The 15,845-nt window shown below is 40.4% G+C and overlaps 1 protein-coding gene across 1 annotated transcript; it reads left to right on the top strand.

The window, feature by feature from the left end:
- Nucleotides 1-7,341: 7,341 nt before the first annotated feature.
- SLC24A5 (solute carrier family 24 member 5) lies at nucleotides 7,342-15,537 on the top strand. The gene is made up of 8 exons (XM_009488447.2): nucleotides 7,342-7,423; nucleotides 8,844-8,927; nucleotides 9,017-9,120; nucleotides 9,440-9,540; nucleotides 10,348-10,631; nucleotides 11,375-11,581; nucleotides 14,494-14,595; nucleotides 15,150-15,537. Exons 1-8 carry the CDS (start codon nucleotides 7,357-7,359, stop codon nucleotides 15,470-15,472), a joined length of 1,272 nt encoding a protein of 423 aa, XP_009486722.1. The 5' UTR covers nucleotides 7,342-7,356; the 3' UTR covers nucleotides 15,473-15,537.
- The last annotated feature ends 308 nt before the right edge of the window (nucleotides 15,538-15,845 follow it).

Raw genomic sequence — 15,845 nt, 5'->3', positions numbered from 1 at the left:
TCCCCCCTTTTCCCCTCCTCAGCAAAAGCACAGCCAAAAAGCAACCAAGCTGTTTTTTTCCCTGCTGGCCTCACCCCTAAGGCTGCACGGGGGTGAGGGGAGGAAGAGAGAATTTCCAGGAGCATATCACAACATGCACCAAGTAACAAAAGGTTAGCATCACAGATACTGCACCAAAACCTGAAGGTACTTTAAAATGCAAGGAGTCTCCTCTAGACTGATGCACAGTAACATAACCCAACATACACAAGTAGTATTTTGCAACACACTGTCTTCTAGCAATCAATTTCTGAAACAGAGAAACATCTTCAAATCAACAACACCTATTACATTGTAAATAATGTTAGTACATGCTGATGTTATCTAGTGAAACAACTTGGTAGCCTATAAAGTAGAATTAAATGTGCCTCTTCTCTAGTATGTCAATAATAATTATTTTTCTAATGCTTGTTCAGTTACAGGAATACATGAAAAGAAGCAATCACATTGGAGAAAACATGATTTGATGTTGCTTATATACAGACACTTAGGTACTGAGAGTTTGTTTTATCTCCTGAGATATCACTGAGGTTACAGAACTTGCAGGCAATAACCATCAGAATAATATTATAATCATAAGAATAATAATTTCCATTTTATTTATACAGAATGTAAATACCTAAGTACTTGCAAACTCAAGGTCAGCTGAAAGTTGCCAGAGCAGCTAGACTCTTTCATTAGCAACACAATGAAAAACAACAGCAAAACTTTAACAAACCCAGCAGACTCACTGAAACCGCAGAGGCTGTGACACACAGCCTCCAACACGCATCTTGATCTCCAAAACGGTTCAAGAGAAGTACACCGAGGCAGCAGATGAAGCCAAGCCTCAAGACAGCCAGCGTGAGAGCTAAAGTAAAAAAGTCATAGAAAACACAGACTCGAAAAAGTTGGAAAAACAAGAGTATACTCCAGTGTAACTACAAGCACAAGTGTTTGTTGAAGTGTCCGTGTCAACAGGAAGAGGAAAGAAAACAAGTGGAAGCAAAAGTCTCTGAGAGGGACCAGAACTCCTTGGTGCACAAAACTGGCAGGAAAAGACAAGCTTATAAATTGCAGGCAAGGAAGCAGTTTTCCGCTCTTTGGTTCTTTGTCCACAGAAACCAGACCTTGCATAGTCAGGGCGGGGGGATGAGACACCAAAACAAGCTTTTATGAAAGAAATATGTGACTCACACATTGCCAGAATCTACTCTCCTATATGTTTTGTGGTGTATTTACCTGCCTCGCAGACGTAACAGCGTATTAGAAATAGAAGAGGTGGATGTGTATTTGGTCTATACACAAACTGCTGGAGGGATGGAACAGAGCAACCTCAAGTGATCATGGTGCAATGTTACTATTATCCACAGCACTCTCCTCACAAACCTCAACATTTTGCTCCATTCTTTGCCCATCCTGCATGCAAACACCTGACTTACATGCTTGAAGCATGCTGGCTTTATTTGCAGAGCATCCCCAATTTTCTACCCTTTTAAGACTATGCGCAGCCTTCCAAGTTTCACAGCCTTAAGATGTTCTAAAGGCACTGGGTATATTGAAATACCAAATAAGAACTATACAAAGAAGCTTCTCTACAGCATTATTACTGGCTAGCAACAGCCCTGCCCTCCTGGTATATACAGGTGTATTTATATATAGGCAGTATATATAGGTGTATCTAGCCCTTGCGGCAAGATTTTCTGATGTGATCAGCCTAGTCAACCACCATCAGGCATTCAGTTCTGTGATACTACAAGCACTGACATTTACAACACATTGCAGTTGTCTTAATGAGGACTTTTAACCAAAGGGAAGCAGCTAACATAGAGGAACATTCAAATACTACTGGAGAAGTTCTTACTGACTTAAATCTTAAAAACATTTAATCTGGGATGTTTCATTTTCAGTTTGAGAGATTCCTTTGATGTCGTGAACAGGTGATCAAACCACCCAGTGAGCAAGCTAAGACCATGAGAACTACTGTAGAGCTTCACCAAAGTGAGAGCAGGTGAAGTGAGAGAGGTCTTTGGGCCTGAAGATGGGAGGCACAGTTTTATACGGTTGAATTACCAGGAAAATAGAAATCCCCAGGCACCAAAATTAACAGATTCGATCTTCTCCAACTAACAATAGTACATGCCTCTTTCAGCAGGCATTCACTTGAGAACAAGCAAGCAAAAAATCCTGCCAAGGGGTTTCTAGCTTTTTTGACATTGTGGGTAGCCCTAAATCAAGCTATGCCTTTGTCAGGCTACGATCCACACTATCACAGGGAGTGACTTTACTCCACAGCTTACATGAAAAATATTCCACAACTGCAATCCCCACAGAAGGGAGCTGCCTCAAACAACTCCCCACCCTCACCTACCTCCCCTTGACTACATCACCTGACTGCTTCCATGGTCTGCTTGCCAAAAATAACCTTGTCACTCACTCTTAGTGACTGAAATACAGCTGGAGGCAGCCAGACAGCACAACTGAAAAGCTGGAAGCTTCCTACATTTAGCTCACAGATGCATTAACACTGAAGTCTAATTACGGACCACCTAAAAACATACACCGTTCACAACTTCACAGCTTAGGGTCAATAAAAACCATTCGCCACACGTGCAAGGTCAGAACATGAAGGCCAAGAGTCCTAGAATAAATTTGACTCACACAGGCTTGTGCTGGCTACCACACGCCATTCCTTCACAGCTCAGCAGCTTTCCTGGTTCTCACCAGGGATTGCAGTTGAGTTGTATCTTCCAGTGATCTTCAGAGGTATTCACAGCAAGAGCATTTGGCTCTTGTGTACTTCAGGGAGCTAAGGGTCAGAAAGAAAATCCTTCCCTTTGACATTGTTCTAAAGCCATGAATTAACCTACCACCCCTTCCTCAAGTCATGAGATCAGCTTGAAAATACTATTGTCATGTGTTTACTTGCCTCCAGCTTTAGATGTTCAGATTCCCATTTTCAAGCTTTCTCTACAACTATTTATTTGAAAGAAAGACAAAGCAAGCTAGGATTCTTGTGCAGCTAATGTACGTCAAACTGATGCTTTAAGAAAAACAGCAGCCATCATGAGAGTTGGCAACTCTCAAATCGCTGGTTATGGAGGAAAGAATATTAAACAGCTATCATCAATCTATCTAGATCCAGGAAGTGAGCCATGAAATGCTGACAAAGGGGAATATCTGGTCTGACAATGACAGTATATTTATCTTTTAAATGAAGAATAATGGAGTCACACTGAAGAGACTCATTTTAACTTTGCAACAGTAAAGTATCTATCTCATCACCTTAGGGTGACATCTGAGCACCTCAGGGTAAGAGAATTTATTCTACCAGCTCTTTCAGAGACCACCATTTTACACAGATAGTTACTGTAGCCTCCAAAGAAGGCATGTGAGCAGCACGAATGGAAGAAAAGGAGTGTGGAAACCAACCTTCTGAACAGCATTAGCACAGCCTCCCATTGCAGTGGTAGGCCAGTTGTCAGTTCCCTTTTCATCCTCAGCTTACTTTCTGCAAAGTAGGGTTATAACACCAGATTATCACAAGAATGTTGGGGTTTGGGTTTGTTTGGTGTTTTGGGGTTGGGGTTTTTTTTTGAGGATGAAAGTATCTTATTTTGTTTCCCAGCACATTAGGCCTTGTGACTGGGAGCATAAATGGGGGGTGGGGGTGTGTGTGTATATATATACACACACACACGCACACAGACCATCACACGAGAAAAGCACAGCTGTGCACGGGGTCAGGTACTGGGACAGAAGCTATAACACTAGGGTACAGCTAACACCAAGCTGCACTCTTATTAGCCCTGGGGCTGTCCGAGCTCACTCATCCAAACCCAGGCTGGGCTAATTTTCTACAGACCACTACCAAAAAGCAAACCCCAACCAAACAAATGAAAAAACCCAAAAACCAAAACTACAGGGAAAGGATGACACAGACACTGAACTGTGATTGAAACAGTAGGCTGTAGCTTGAGTTAGAAGAAAAATTGCAAGTACATCTGTAATTGAGGAAGCCAGAGAAACTCAGCATTCCTGTACAGGTACATATGATCACCTATACCTAAGCTAGCTGCAGTTCCCTTGCTAGGATCTCTACCTCCTTTTTCTTCCCCCAGCAAGACTGGAGCCCAGTCTGCATAATATTTTTTTTTTTTTTGGTTGTTTTAAGCTAGTCATGGATTCATCAGGCTACCCCCATATCTTTTCTATCTGAGGACTGGATCCTACCAACAAGGACTCACGCTCCCCGTAAGTTCTGATAAACTCACCTGCTTTTTACCTCACTGTGTCCTGTCTGCTGAGATTATGAAGGAAGTGCAAGAGAAAAACCTCAAACAATACTAAGCAAATTCACTGCTTATAGAAAAACTCCTTCTTGGACTTGTACAGAAGTACTGAGGTCATGCCCCACACACAAGAAAATTAGTACCTGCTGCATGGAGACACAACAGCTGGAACAGCCGGTCCCAGTGCGTGTTTTCTCCCACCTGCCCCCTAAATAGCACACATCTGGAGTCAGACCTCTAGACAGCCCAACCTCCTTTTGCTTTAGGGGACAGCAAAACAGCTCTCTGTTGTCAGTTGAATGGGGAATTCAGACGTATAGTAGCCAGTTCACACCAGAATGTGGGCACTGCGAAAGAAGCTACAGCTGCTGTAGTTTGATGCCACCTCACCCTTTAAGAGGTTCGTGCTTGGGCAGCCATAGGAGCCTTCCAGCACATCCCTGTGAGTGGCAGAGCATTAGTGCTAGCAACCTGACTAGCAAACAGCCACCCTTCTCTCTTCTTCAGAAGCTCTGAAAAATTTATTTATCTGTTATTTTTACTACCAAGGAAAGTAGGGTTTTACCTTAACAGCAGCCAAAAAATGCAGCAGCATGTGTTAAGTCTGCACTATTAGTTGACCCACCTCAGCTTTGCAGAATGTTCTCTTCGACTGAAATAACCCAGACCAGGCAGCCAGCCATGCCGAGGCCAAAACACACTCTGGCTATCAGTATTGTTGCACTGGGTCAAGCACGCAGATACACAGCGCGTGGTTCCTCATGCTGGGAGACTATGAGGTTTTTTCTGCTTGTTGCTCTCTCCAGGGGTGTGCTTGGCAAGGAGGGTGCAAGTGCAGCAACCTCACTCACAACTCCTTAGCAAACTAAGTGGGCTTCAGTCTTCAGTAAAATCAAAGCTCTGGCTTTGCTTCAGCTATGCATGGAGAGGGGGTGCCTATGGAAAGGAATTAGAGCTTGAACACAGAGCAAAAACAGAGCATAGCAAAACCTCCAAATCCTGACATCACATGACTGGGCTTTCTTAACTACACAGCAAGCACATTGCTGTACCAGAGCACTTACTCCCAGCAGAACGCCAGGCTCGTAAGTAATTTAAAGCAATAAAAAAAGAGCACGCCATCAAAAAAATATCTAAATTGAAATGAAGCAGCTGATATTAGAAAACCGTGCTGAGGTTTTAAGAGTAGGCAAATGATAAGCTGTAAGGAAAAGGGGCAACGTCAAGGAAGCCGCTTACCTTGTTTATGAAACCCTTTCTGTTGACCTATGCAAGGAAAAAGCCACCAGTAATTTAGACAAGAAAATTTGTACTGTTTTACTCTAGTGGAAAGTGGGATTCAGAAGAAAATCCTTAAATCTTTCAAGACCAGAATGATTTATTTTCTCTTGTGAAGTAGGAGAAGCAGCAGCTGCCATAACTCTGCTGCAGTCTGCTTTTCAGAGAAGATGGAGAACTCATTCTTAAAAGTTAGTTGTCACGCCTAAAACTCTTGACCATTAAAATTATTTTTGCTCTAGTAAAAAGCATCCCAGGCCACAGAGGGGTCAGAAATAAGCAACAGCAATTGCCACAGAATTTGTTGTTCCAGAAAATTTTTCTCTGAAAGCCAGTGTTCATATTCGAATGGTGGCTGTACGATTCCGTTTGATTCGGTCCAGAAGAAGAATATCTACTTTTTCACCTTATCTGATCTCTTGTATCCTTGAGAGAGGCTGATCATGTGCTAGCCAAACACCACGGATGCAGGGAACAAGAAGAGTTTAGAGGGATTAGATGCAATGAAGCAAAACACTATTTTCCAGTTTGCACACAAATTTAAGCATCAGCCCGGCACCTAACAAACGATTAGTGATAACACGGGCACCTGAAAATGTCATTTGGCATAACGGGGTTTAAAATGTTTATGGAGACACGTCTGTAAGCGATTTGATGGAAACAAAACTCCCTGTCTTTGAGAAACCAGTGACTGCAGAGGAGCGGGGGGAACTACTTTACAAAGCCATCTTGCTAAAAGACTGTATTTTCCTGTTTAATCCTCAATTATACACATGACTTCGTTGTGGAAAGGTCACCAGACAAAGAAGTTCAGTGAACTGGGTCTGAGAGGAGGGATTGTGTGGTAGGGCTCAGCCTTGCTCTCGCTGAACTGTTCAATGGCACGAACATCACCCGCCCCAGCACAGGACGAGCCCCGCGCTCCGTGCTCGCTCAGGCCAGCATGGGAATTTGGGTAGATCAGTGGGAATAAAGGGGAATTGTCACAGAAGACGACGGATACAGGGGAGTACGCTTAAATTCACCTTCTGCCTGTGCAAGCACTCGCACAGCGCCTGGGTAAGGCGGCCAGAGCCTCGCGCTGTCCCCGCCAACGCAAAGCGGGAGACAGCGACGGCGGCAGCCGGACCCCTCGGGGGCCCTGCCCGCGGCGAGAACTGCGCTCCCCGGGCCCCCCCAAACTCCCCCCGGTCCCACCCCTGCCGGGCGGGGTGGGGGGGCGCGGTCCCCACGTGACCCTGGCTGCCCTCGCGCTCAGAGGCGCGTCGGGGTCGGCGGGATGCGGGCGCTGCTGGTGCTGCTGCTGCTGCGGCTTTGGCTGGGGGGCTGGCAGCCGCCACCGCGGGGGGCACGGGCCCAGCACCCCGCCACAGACGCAGGTATGGAGGTGGCCGGCTTGGCGGCGGGGCCGCTCGCACGCTGTACAGCCCGGCCCGCTAACGGGCCGGGCTGTACAGCGTGCGAGCGGCCCCTCGGTGCGCAAGGTGTTGGGTGTTGCTGCAGCTGTCCTTCTCCCCAAATGAAAAACAGATCGACTTCAATGAGAGAAATCCACTGGAGCCATCCTCCGCGGGCAGTTCTAATCCACAGAACGCCTGCAGCCTGAAAAACGGAAAGGTATTAGGATGCGTAACCCCTTTGTACTCAATTTTCAGAAAACGGGACGGGTTGCGTTCTTTCTCCCTCATCGGAGTTTCCCGAAGGATTTTTTACGCCACAGGAGAGAAAGGATGGAGGAATCGTTATCTATTTCATAATTATACTTTACATGTTTTTGGCCGTGTCCATTGTGTGCGATGATTACTTCCTACCTTCTCTAGAGATCATCAGTGAATGTAAGTGAACATCCTGATCTTCTTCCCGTAAAACTAAGCTTGCTGTAGAACATTCGCTTTGAAGCTTTTTTAAAGTTAGAATGCCTTGGAGACAAAACTCTTTTTTAAAGTTAGAATGCTCTGGAGACAAAACTAAAGAAAGTTCAGACTCTCCGTGCAATACAGTATTTAATTTGATACAATGTATCAATACTATATTGAAAAAACATACACCGATTACATTGCGCAGGCATTCATTAAAAATGTTTTCCTTGTGCCTGGAGGAAAATCTTAAAACTTCCTCAGTATTAACAAACTGACGATATAAGTTTGGGGTGAGCAGTAATATGCCCAGGTTACCAGTAAAAGGGGGGGGGGGGGGAAAAGGGGGGGGGGAAATCAAGAAACCAGAACTCTCCCTATATTAAAACATGGCAATTAAGTACCTTGCTCAAGTTCCTATATTTCTCTCAAAGTAGTGAACAAGTATCAGGATGAGCTACTGTTTCCATACTAAAAGGTATGACACAGGAGGGAAAGGAATACCACAGTTATAACCGTTCTATGAATCTAATCAACCTGTAATAATTCCCCTGGCTTCAGCAGACCACTGAATTAAAGCGATGGTCTTGGCTGAGAGTTCAGCTTTTCATTGCCAAGAATGAAAAAAAATCCCATAGAAAAACTCATCCCTGAACACTGGAAAACATTCTCCAGGCCAGAACAGTTACAGAAAATGTAAGCTTAAACATTGCTGTAGAGCTAGGGTTTTTTTATTGATGATAAAATAAGCATTTGTCAGACTTTTTCCACAGTTAGCCATACATCCCTGTTCTTAGTGTGCAGAACTTGATCCACAGAGTGAGTTACATTTCAGAAACAGTCAACTTACCAGAACAAAAATCTCATTTCATTCAAGCAAGACACAGGCTCTTACACTGTCCATACGAAGTGAAAATTTGATTTTAAGATCACAGCACTGGTTTGAATTTAACTAGTATTTCTGGTGTGTGAAGACACAGTAGCATGGATTTCCCTGGAAGATAGACAGACTTGACATGGATCATGTAGCAATATCACACTAGAGTCCAAGGAATTTCCCCACAATTATTACCCATACGCAACAGAGTTAAAGCCCGCATACGTATGCCTATTTTACATTTCAAGATCATGCTCAAATGTCTTGTATTATAAGTACTTCTTTTCTGGTATTTAAACTAATTTCTGTAATAAAGTTAGAAATTAATTAGCCCAATAAATGAGGCTATGTTTTCAATATATTATTTTACCAATTTCAAATAAATGCATTAATTGTATGAAAGTAAGCAAAGTTCATTCTATTAAACTGTAGTAGCTTTTAACATTATATACTAATGCAAGTAATGGGTACAGACTATCAAAGTATTTATTTTTTTAAGCAATTCTTTTGCTCTATCCTCAGGCCTTGGCCTCTCTCAGGATGTTGCTGGAGCAACTTTTATGGCTGCTGGAAGCTCTGCTCCAGAGCTTGTCACTGCTTTTCTAGGTAAGAGACACGTTTTGACTCCTCAGAATCTAGAATTCTTTTCCTTGCATGCCAAACTGAAACGTACCAGAGAGTCATTTTCCTTACAGGAGTCTTCGTGACAAAGGGAGATATTGGCGTCAACACCATCCTTGGATCAGCAATTTATAATCTTCTTGGTATTTCTGCAGCTTGTGGGCTGTTTTCCAGCGTGGTATGTATCAACTGATAGTTCTGCTCCTAAGAGCCAAATGGTTATCCTTTCTGATTCACCAACAAAAGCCAAGAGAGACTTACTATGACAACTGTCAAGTTTATTATTTAGTAGCAAAACCAGCATGTAGTCAGTTTTAGGATAGCTTGCTATGAAAGTTTTTAAAAACACTAACTTGTTAAGTATCATACTTGAGTCATTCCTAAGAATCTTAATTTTTTACATAATATACAAACAACATATTGATGCAGCATTTACAGCACTTAGTGAAAGTATTACAGACGAGTTTAAGAAAAGTAAACGTATCTATGATCTGCAGGTTTCGAGGCTATCCTGTTGGCCGCTGTTTAGAGACTGCCTGGCATATACAATTAGTGTAGCGGCGGTCCTTGCGATGATATCTGACAACAGAATTTACTGGTAAGAGCACAAGTAGTGTTGAATTCATGTTGACTGGAGGTTAGCGAGACTGTGTTTTGACAAACCAACCAACCCAAAACCCAAACTTCAAGTAGCCTGAACTGCCATTCACTAACAGAAATAAACATCCTGTTGGCTTTAAAAAACATAGAAAGTCACAATGCTTGTGAAGATTATTACCTAAACATTCAAACCCTGCATATTTATAGTTTGATCTGCATAGGTTTGTCTATGCAGACTTCACAATTTCTATCATAACTGTTCTGGCATAGCAGTTAGTCATCATGGTTTACTCCTTTTAAGCCTTTCCTTTGATAGCATCACTGTTAAGAAAAACATTTATCTGTCAGAAGCAGATCATGAGATTCTGCTGTTTTAACTCTTTTCCATCAACACTGAAAACTCCTGTTGCCATAACAAGTCAGTCAGGTCCAGCACTAAGTCTCTGAAGTTTCTAACTCAAACCAGCACATACTATCCCTCTCTTTAACCATCACATGAAGACTCAATTTCGCAAACATCAGTAAGATGTTCAATCAATTAAGATCCCCTGGAAAACATGCAGCTATGCAATACACAAACAAGATTGTGCAGGGGAAGGGAATTAATCAAACTGCTGAAAGACATGGAGACACTCGTGAACTTCCATGACACCAGCCATACAACTCCAACCAGATGCTTTTGTTTTCCTTTTGCTACTCATGCAAATTTTCCCTCCCCCCCCCCCCCCCCCCCGCCATTTTAATGAGTTAGAGAGTTGGGGTTTTTTTAGATTACATGTTATATAAAATCTGTTTTTCATTCTAGGTATGAAACTGCATCCTTATTATTGATATATGGGTGTTATATTCTGGTACTATGTTTTGACATTAAAATCAACCAATACCTCATGAAAAAGTTCAGTCCCTGCTGTACATGTTTTACAAAAGCTATGGAAAGGAATGCTGAGCAGCAGCCACTGGTTGGATGGAGGGAAGAGAGTGGACCTCTAATTCGTCAACAGTCAAGAACAGATAGCGGAATTTTTCAAGATGAGCTGGACTACTCCCAACTTTCAACAAGCTTGCATGGGCTTGATGAAATCTCTGAAGGTATAAGTATTCCTACAGTTGTCTCTAGCACTCTGCATGCCTGTCTGCAGCAGTTCTACTAAAGAGTAGATTCTGAGATAGTATTTTGTTCACAAAAGAACTCCAGCATAGTATTTAAGTAAATCATTATTCTTCCCTGGCATATAACATCAAGCAAAATCAGAGTGGTGGTATTATGTGAAGTTAGTTGCTAGAGGAATGCTAGCATAGTTGCTCATTTGTGTCATATTAGAACAGCAGACTTCATCAGTCTTTGCTGTGTGCATTTAGAACTTCCCAGCAACACTGCTTGTAAAATGCAGTATCAGCTGAAAGACACACTGGTGCTGTACCAATATATACTGTTTTCTTATGACAATGACAGGTTTACAGCCCAAAATATGCATTATATCAGAAGTAAAGGAATAGCTATGATGTGGCCACAGATCATCAGCTTCCTCTTCACTTAGGCGAAAACCAGCAGTTGGTACTTACTGTTGGTAAACATTTTGTGTAAAACTTTATAGAAAAGTTCATTATTCATCCACCTTAGTTCTCTCCTAGTGACATGGTAATAAAGAACATTTGATTTCAGAGTTTTGTCCAGTGTGATGTAGGTACTGGGGAAGGCTACTGCTAGAACTTGAGGAAGTATTTTTTAACCTTTTTCCGGTATTCTCACAAGTAGAGGCCTGCAATATGACTGTATGCTATGGATTCAAACTTAATGCTACAATTTAAAATAGTTACTTTTTCTTCAACAGATCATCCAAGTGTCTTCACCATGCCTGAAGCAGATATGAAAAGAATTTTGTGGGTGTTATCCCTTCCTATTATTACACTACTCTACTTGACCATACCAGATTGCAGAAGACAGTTTTGGAGGAACTGGTTCATGGTGACATTTTTCATTTCAGCAGCATGGATTTCTGCAATAACTTACGTTCTTGTATGGATGGTAACAATAGCAGGTAGGTATCTAAAGTGCTGCTGCTATACAGAATCAACCAATCGAGAATCACTGAAAAAACAGTCTTCTCCCTGTGAAGAGTTCTCCTTTCCACAATTAACAGTCAGTTTAGCAACACATACTTTGCTGTAAAAAAAAACAACACACAAAAAAAACCCCTTATGTTTGACTGCTTAGTTTGCCACCTTCTTCCATCTAATGAAAACCACTTTAGGGTTTAGCTACTTCAGACTGCTTACCATCACATGAATGAGAATTTGTTTACATAGCTACAAAAAACATCCTATATTTAAAAAGAGACAGTTTCATTAAACTGCTTCATGAAGTGAAACAATTAGATACACAGCAATAAACTTGTCAAGCTGAAGTCTGACAAACATGAAATCCACCAAGACTGGAATTAAAGGTTCAGGGTTCTGTAAAAGATCCATTATTTCTATACCTATATTTTTCTTGAACACTATGTTCAAGTAAAAGATTTGGCATTAAATTAACTGCCAAAAAAACCTCCCAAATTTTTGTATTATTTTATTTCAACTATAGCATCATGTGTTTATTAAACATTCTTGGGGGGGCAGGGGGCATATATGTATACCTCTTACAAATCTGTATCATAAAGTGAAGCAGTAAAAGAACTGTAAGTCAGAGAAGGGGTATGGACTTGGGTGTAAAAACATTCTCTTAATTTTTTTATCTCAAGGTATTAAAGGTCTCCTCATTTCACTGTTTCTCCAATCAGCTTGCAAAAAATCCAGTTTTTAATATTCAGAACAGGCAGAAAACAAATCTCTAAACAAGAAAAATGTTACAAAGTCTGCCATTTCCACATTATAGCTCACTAATCCTACTCAAGTATTCTGCTAGTTCAGCATCCTAAACTTATTTTCAACTTAAGTTCAATGAATAACTCCTTGTTCAGTGCAGAAACAGACCTACACATTTGGTAAACCTTTAAGAAATTACTAGTAGATTGCTGGATATAACACCCACCAGGTTCACTCCTTGGTCAAATAATTTTCCACTTGTATCTAAAGAGCAAGGGTTTACTGTCTGAATGCTAGAAGCCTTTGAAACAGGATTCAAATGCAAGTTACTGCTGTTCTACTAGACAAAGCACGAGTTCATATGAAAGCAGGTACACTGGAGATTCAAATAGTGTATTAGTGTTAGTCCACTTCGAAGAACCATCACAAGCAGTACTGGGGTCTTTGGCCCACTACTTCTAGGTCAAATATGTTCTATTTACATGTTAAAACGCTAAAAATTACACATACATTATATTCAAGTCCAGGTTCTTTCATGAAGGGTGACTGAAAGATTCTATCATTGCATAAACAGCCTATCAGAATGTCACAAGGGTGTCATAACTGGGGATTAAATTTTGATGGTCAAGAACAAACCTAAAGAAAATTTGACTACTTATAGCAAGATATTGCTACTGATACACAAAATTAACTAAAGGTTAGAAAAATAAGACCACTGTCCCTTTATGGTCAGCTGTCAGGAAAAAACCCTACACATTAAATAGAAGATAAATCTATCTAATAAAAAGAAAAATTAAATTCACCTGAGTTTAGATTATATAACTTTCAGAGGGCTAGTAACTACCATAGGGTACATAAGGCTGGTTCATTCATCTCTCACCTTGGTTTGCTCGGCATGAACCATCATTTTTCCAGCCTGGATGGTTTATAAAAGCTGTTCTTGTTGGTCCCTCATCCTACAAATCTCTTACATTACAAGTGATGGAAGAAGAAATACCAGTACAAATTCTGCATGTTAGGATCATGTTAGTCCCTCTGAACTGACAAATAGTTCAGTTCAATAGTTAAACATAAGTTTACTGGGCTGATCTAGACAGCTGGTATGTACTAGGCAATTGCTAACCTAGCTTACAGAGTACTGCCTCTTACTTTAAGAAAACTGTTCTTATTAGTATCCAAATAGTCCAAGTAAGAATTCATATTTCAACAAAAAAATATTAAGATACTTCTCAGTGAAGAAAAAAGTTTAAGAAAAACTAATTACTTAATTATTTGAATAGACGTATCAAATACTTCAGCATATTGACACCTGTGAATGGTACAACTGCTAAAACAGTTTTAAAGATCTGAATCCCTCTATCAATATGCTTACAGGACACGTGGGGCTGAAAAAAAACGTAGGGAAAAATAAGCTGCTGTTTTAATAACAATTTAAAGCTTTTCATAATTTAAACCAGTATTTACCTAAAGAAACTCACACTTCTAAAGGATTACTTGCACTTATAAGTCATATAAAAATTCTGCATTTTGATTCTTCCGAATCCAATGAAAGAACTTTCTAATTGGAGTGAAATGGTAAAGCCATGTAGTAGAGACAGTATTGTAGTAATGATCTTAATGACCCTCCTCCCCAAGAAAATTAATGTGCTTTTTTCTCTCCCCCTTTAAAGAGTGGGTGATTATAAGAGTTATTGCTTCATGAGACTTTTGAGCTCTAATGATGAGATGCCCAAAACCATAGAAGACTACTATATTTTCCAGAAATTGGGGGGCGGGGGGGAAGAGGAGTAAATTGTTAGATATTTAAACTTCTACTGTACCTGAAAAAAAATTCATAATTAGTATTGTCTTGACCATTGGAGACATTCCACTCAGGTCTTTGAGAAACTTTTTAAGATGGTTACTATACTACAATTCCTTTTTTATTTGATTGAAGAGCAAGGACAGGATGGTATTTCTATGTTGTTGTTCTTAACTACTTCATGGTTCAGTCACTTCATATTTAGTCAAGTTAGCTAACAGATTCATTTTGAAATTACTGTATGATTACTAATCCTTTCTCCAGCAAACAAAGTCCAAAGCAATTTCTTTGGATGAAACTTAAACTAAAAACATACTTGCATGTTCTACCATTATTTATCAACTGCAGGTGAAACACTGGGAATTCCAGAGTCAGTAATGGGTCTCACATTACTAGCAGCAGGAACAAGTGTACCAGATACAGTTGCAAGTGTGCTGGTGGCTCGAAAAGGTAAAGATTTTAGTATTCAGGCTCATTCCAATGGATGTGTTTAAAAGGTACTATGAAAAAAAAAAAGAATTCTAGTCAACATTTCCAGAAATTCAAGGAATAACTTCAAAATTTTTGCTCCAGAATCTGGAGCTTAAGTTTACTAATAATAAATAAATAGCTTACCTGAAGAATCTGTGGCTCAGACATTTAAAAACCTCTCAGAGTATCTCAGAGAAGTATTCTAGATTGATTTGTTGTTGATCAAGTGTCACAGTTTTACTGCAAAACACAACTGCAGGTCTTGGTATTTTAGACATGACTGGACTTTATAATAGCCTGTCTAGCTTATTTTAAGTGCAACTGTGCAGATGCTGGTGATTTAGGGAGACTTTTTTTATACTTGTGGTACCCAAAACCATGTTCTGTAGAATCACGACTACAGTTCTTTCAATGAAAAGTCTGAGAAGGGTGCTCTGTGAGAAATTGAGGGCTGACAGTCTGTTCCTCCAAAACAGTTTGGCAATTTCATACAGTACAATTAAGCAGACTAATTTGTATTTCTTCTTTTACAGGAAATGGAGACATGGCTATGTCTAACATTGTAGGATCCAATGTTTTTGATATGCTCTGTTTGGGAATACCCTGGTTTATAAAAACTGCCTTCATAAATACATCAGGACCCATAGAAGTGAACAGCGGTGGTTTGACATACACAGCCATTTCTCTTATCTGTTCTGTTGTTTTTATTTTTCTGGCAGTTCACCTGAATGGCTGGAAAATAGATAAAAAATTGGGAGCAATTTGTCTTGTACTGTACTTAGTATTTGCTATATTATCAATTTTATATGAACTTGGCATCATAGGGAACAATCCTACAAGGGTCTGTGGTAACTAGTTTTAATCATACTGATGAAAAAAATAAAAGCAGGAGGGAAAGATCAGTTTCTTCATTTAGTCAAAATAAAAAAAAAAACCCTCAAAACTCCTATTGGGCTCTAAATCTTATTTATAGAACTAAGTCATGTCATTAAAGTAATATTAAGTAGAACGAAAACATCACAGCCTAATTGGAGCCCTTTCTTTTAGAGTCAAGAATTACAGTATGACTACAATGCACATATAAAACCAAAATTCTGAAAAAAAGACATCTAGTTTTTACATTACAATGCTGATACAGGTGGGGGGGGGGGGGGGGGGGGGGGGGGGATTAAAAAAAAAAATCAGAAAACACTAAACAAATCCCACTATGCAATCTTGAGATTAACAGA

The sequence above is a fragment of the Pelecanus crispus genome, chromosome 7, assembly GCF_030463565.1.
Source record: "Pelecanus crispus isolate bPelCri1 chromosome 7, bPelCri1.pri, whole genome shotgun sequence".
NCBI classification, from domain to species: Eukaryota; Metazoa; Chordata; class Aves; order Pelecaniformes; family Pelecanidae; genus Pelecanus; species Pelecanus crispus.
Note: the sequence above shows the minus strand (reverse complement) of the source record. Positions and strands in the feature narration are given on the sequence as shown.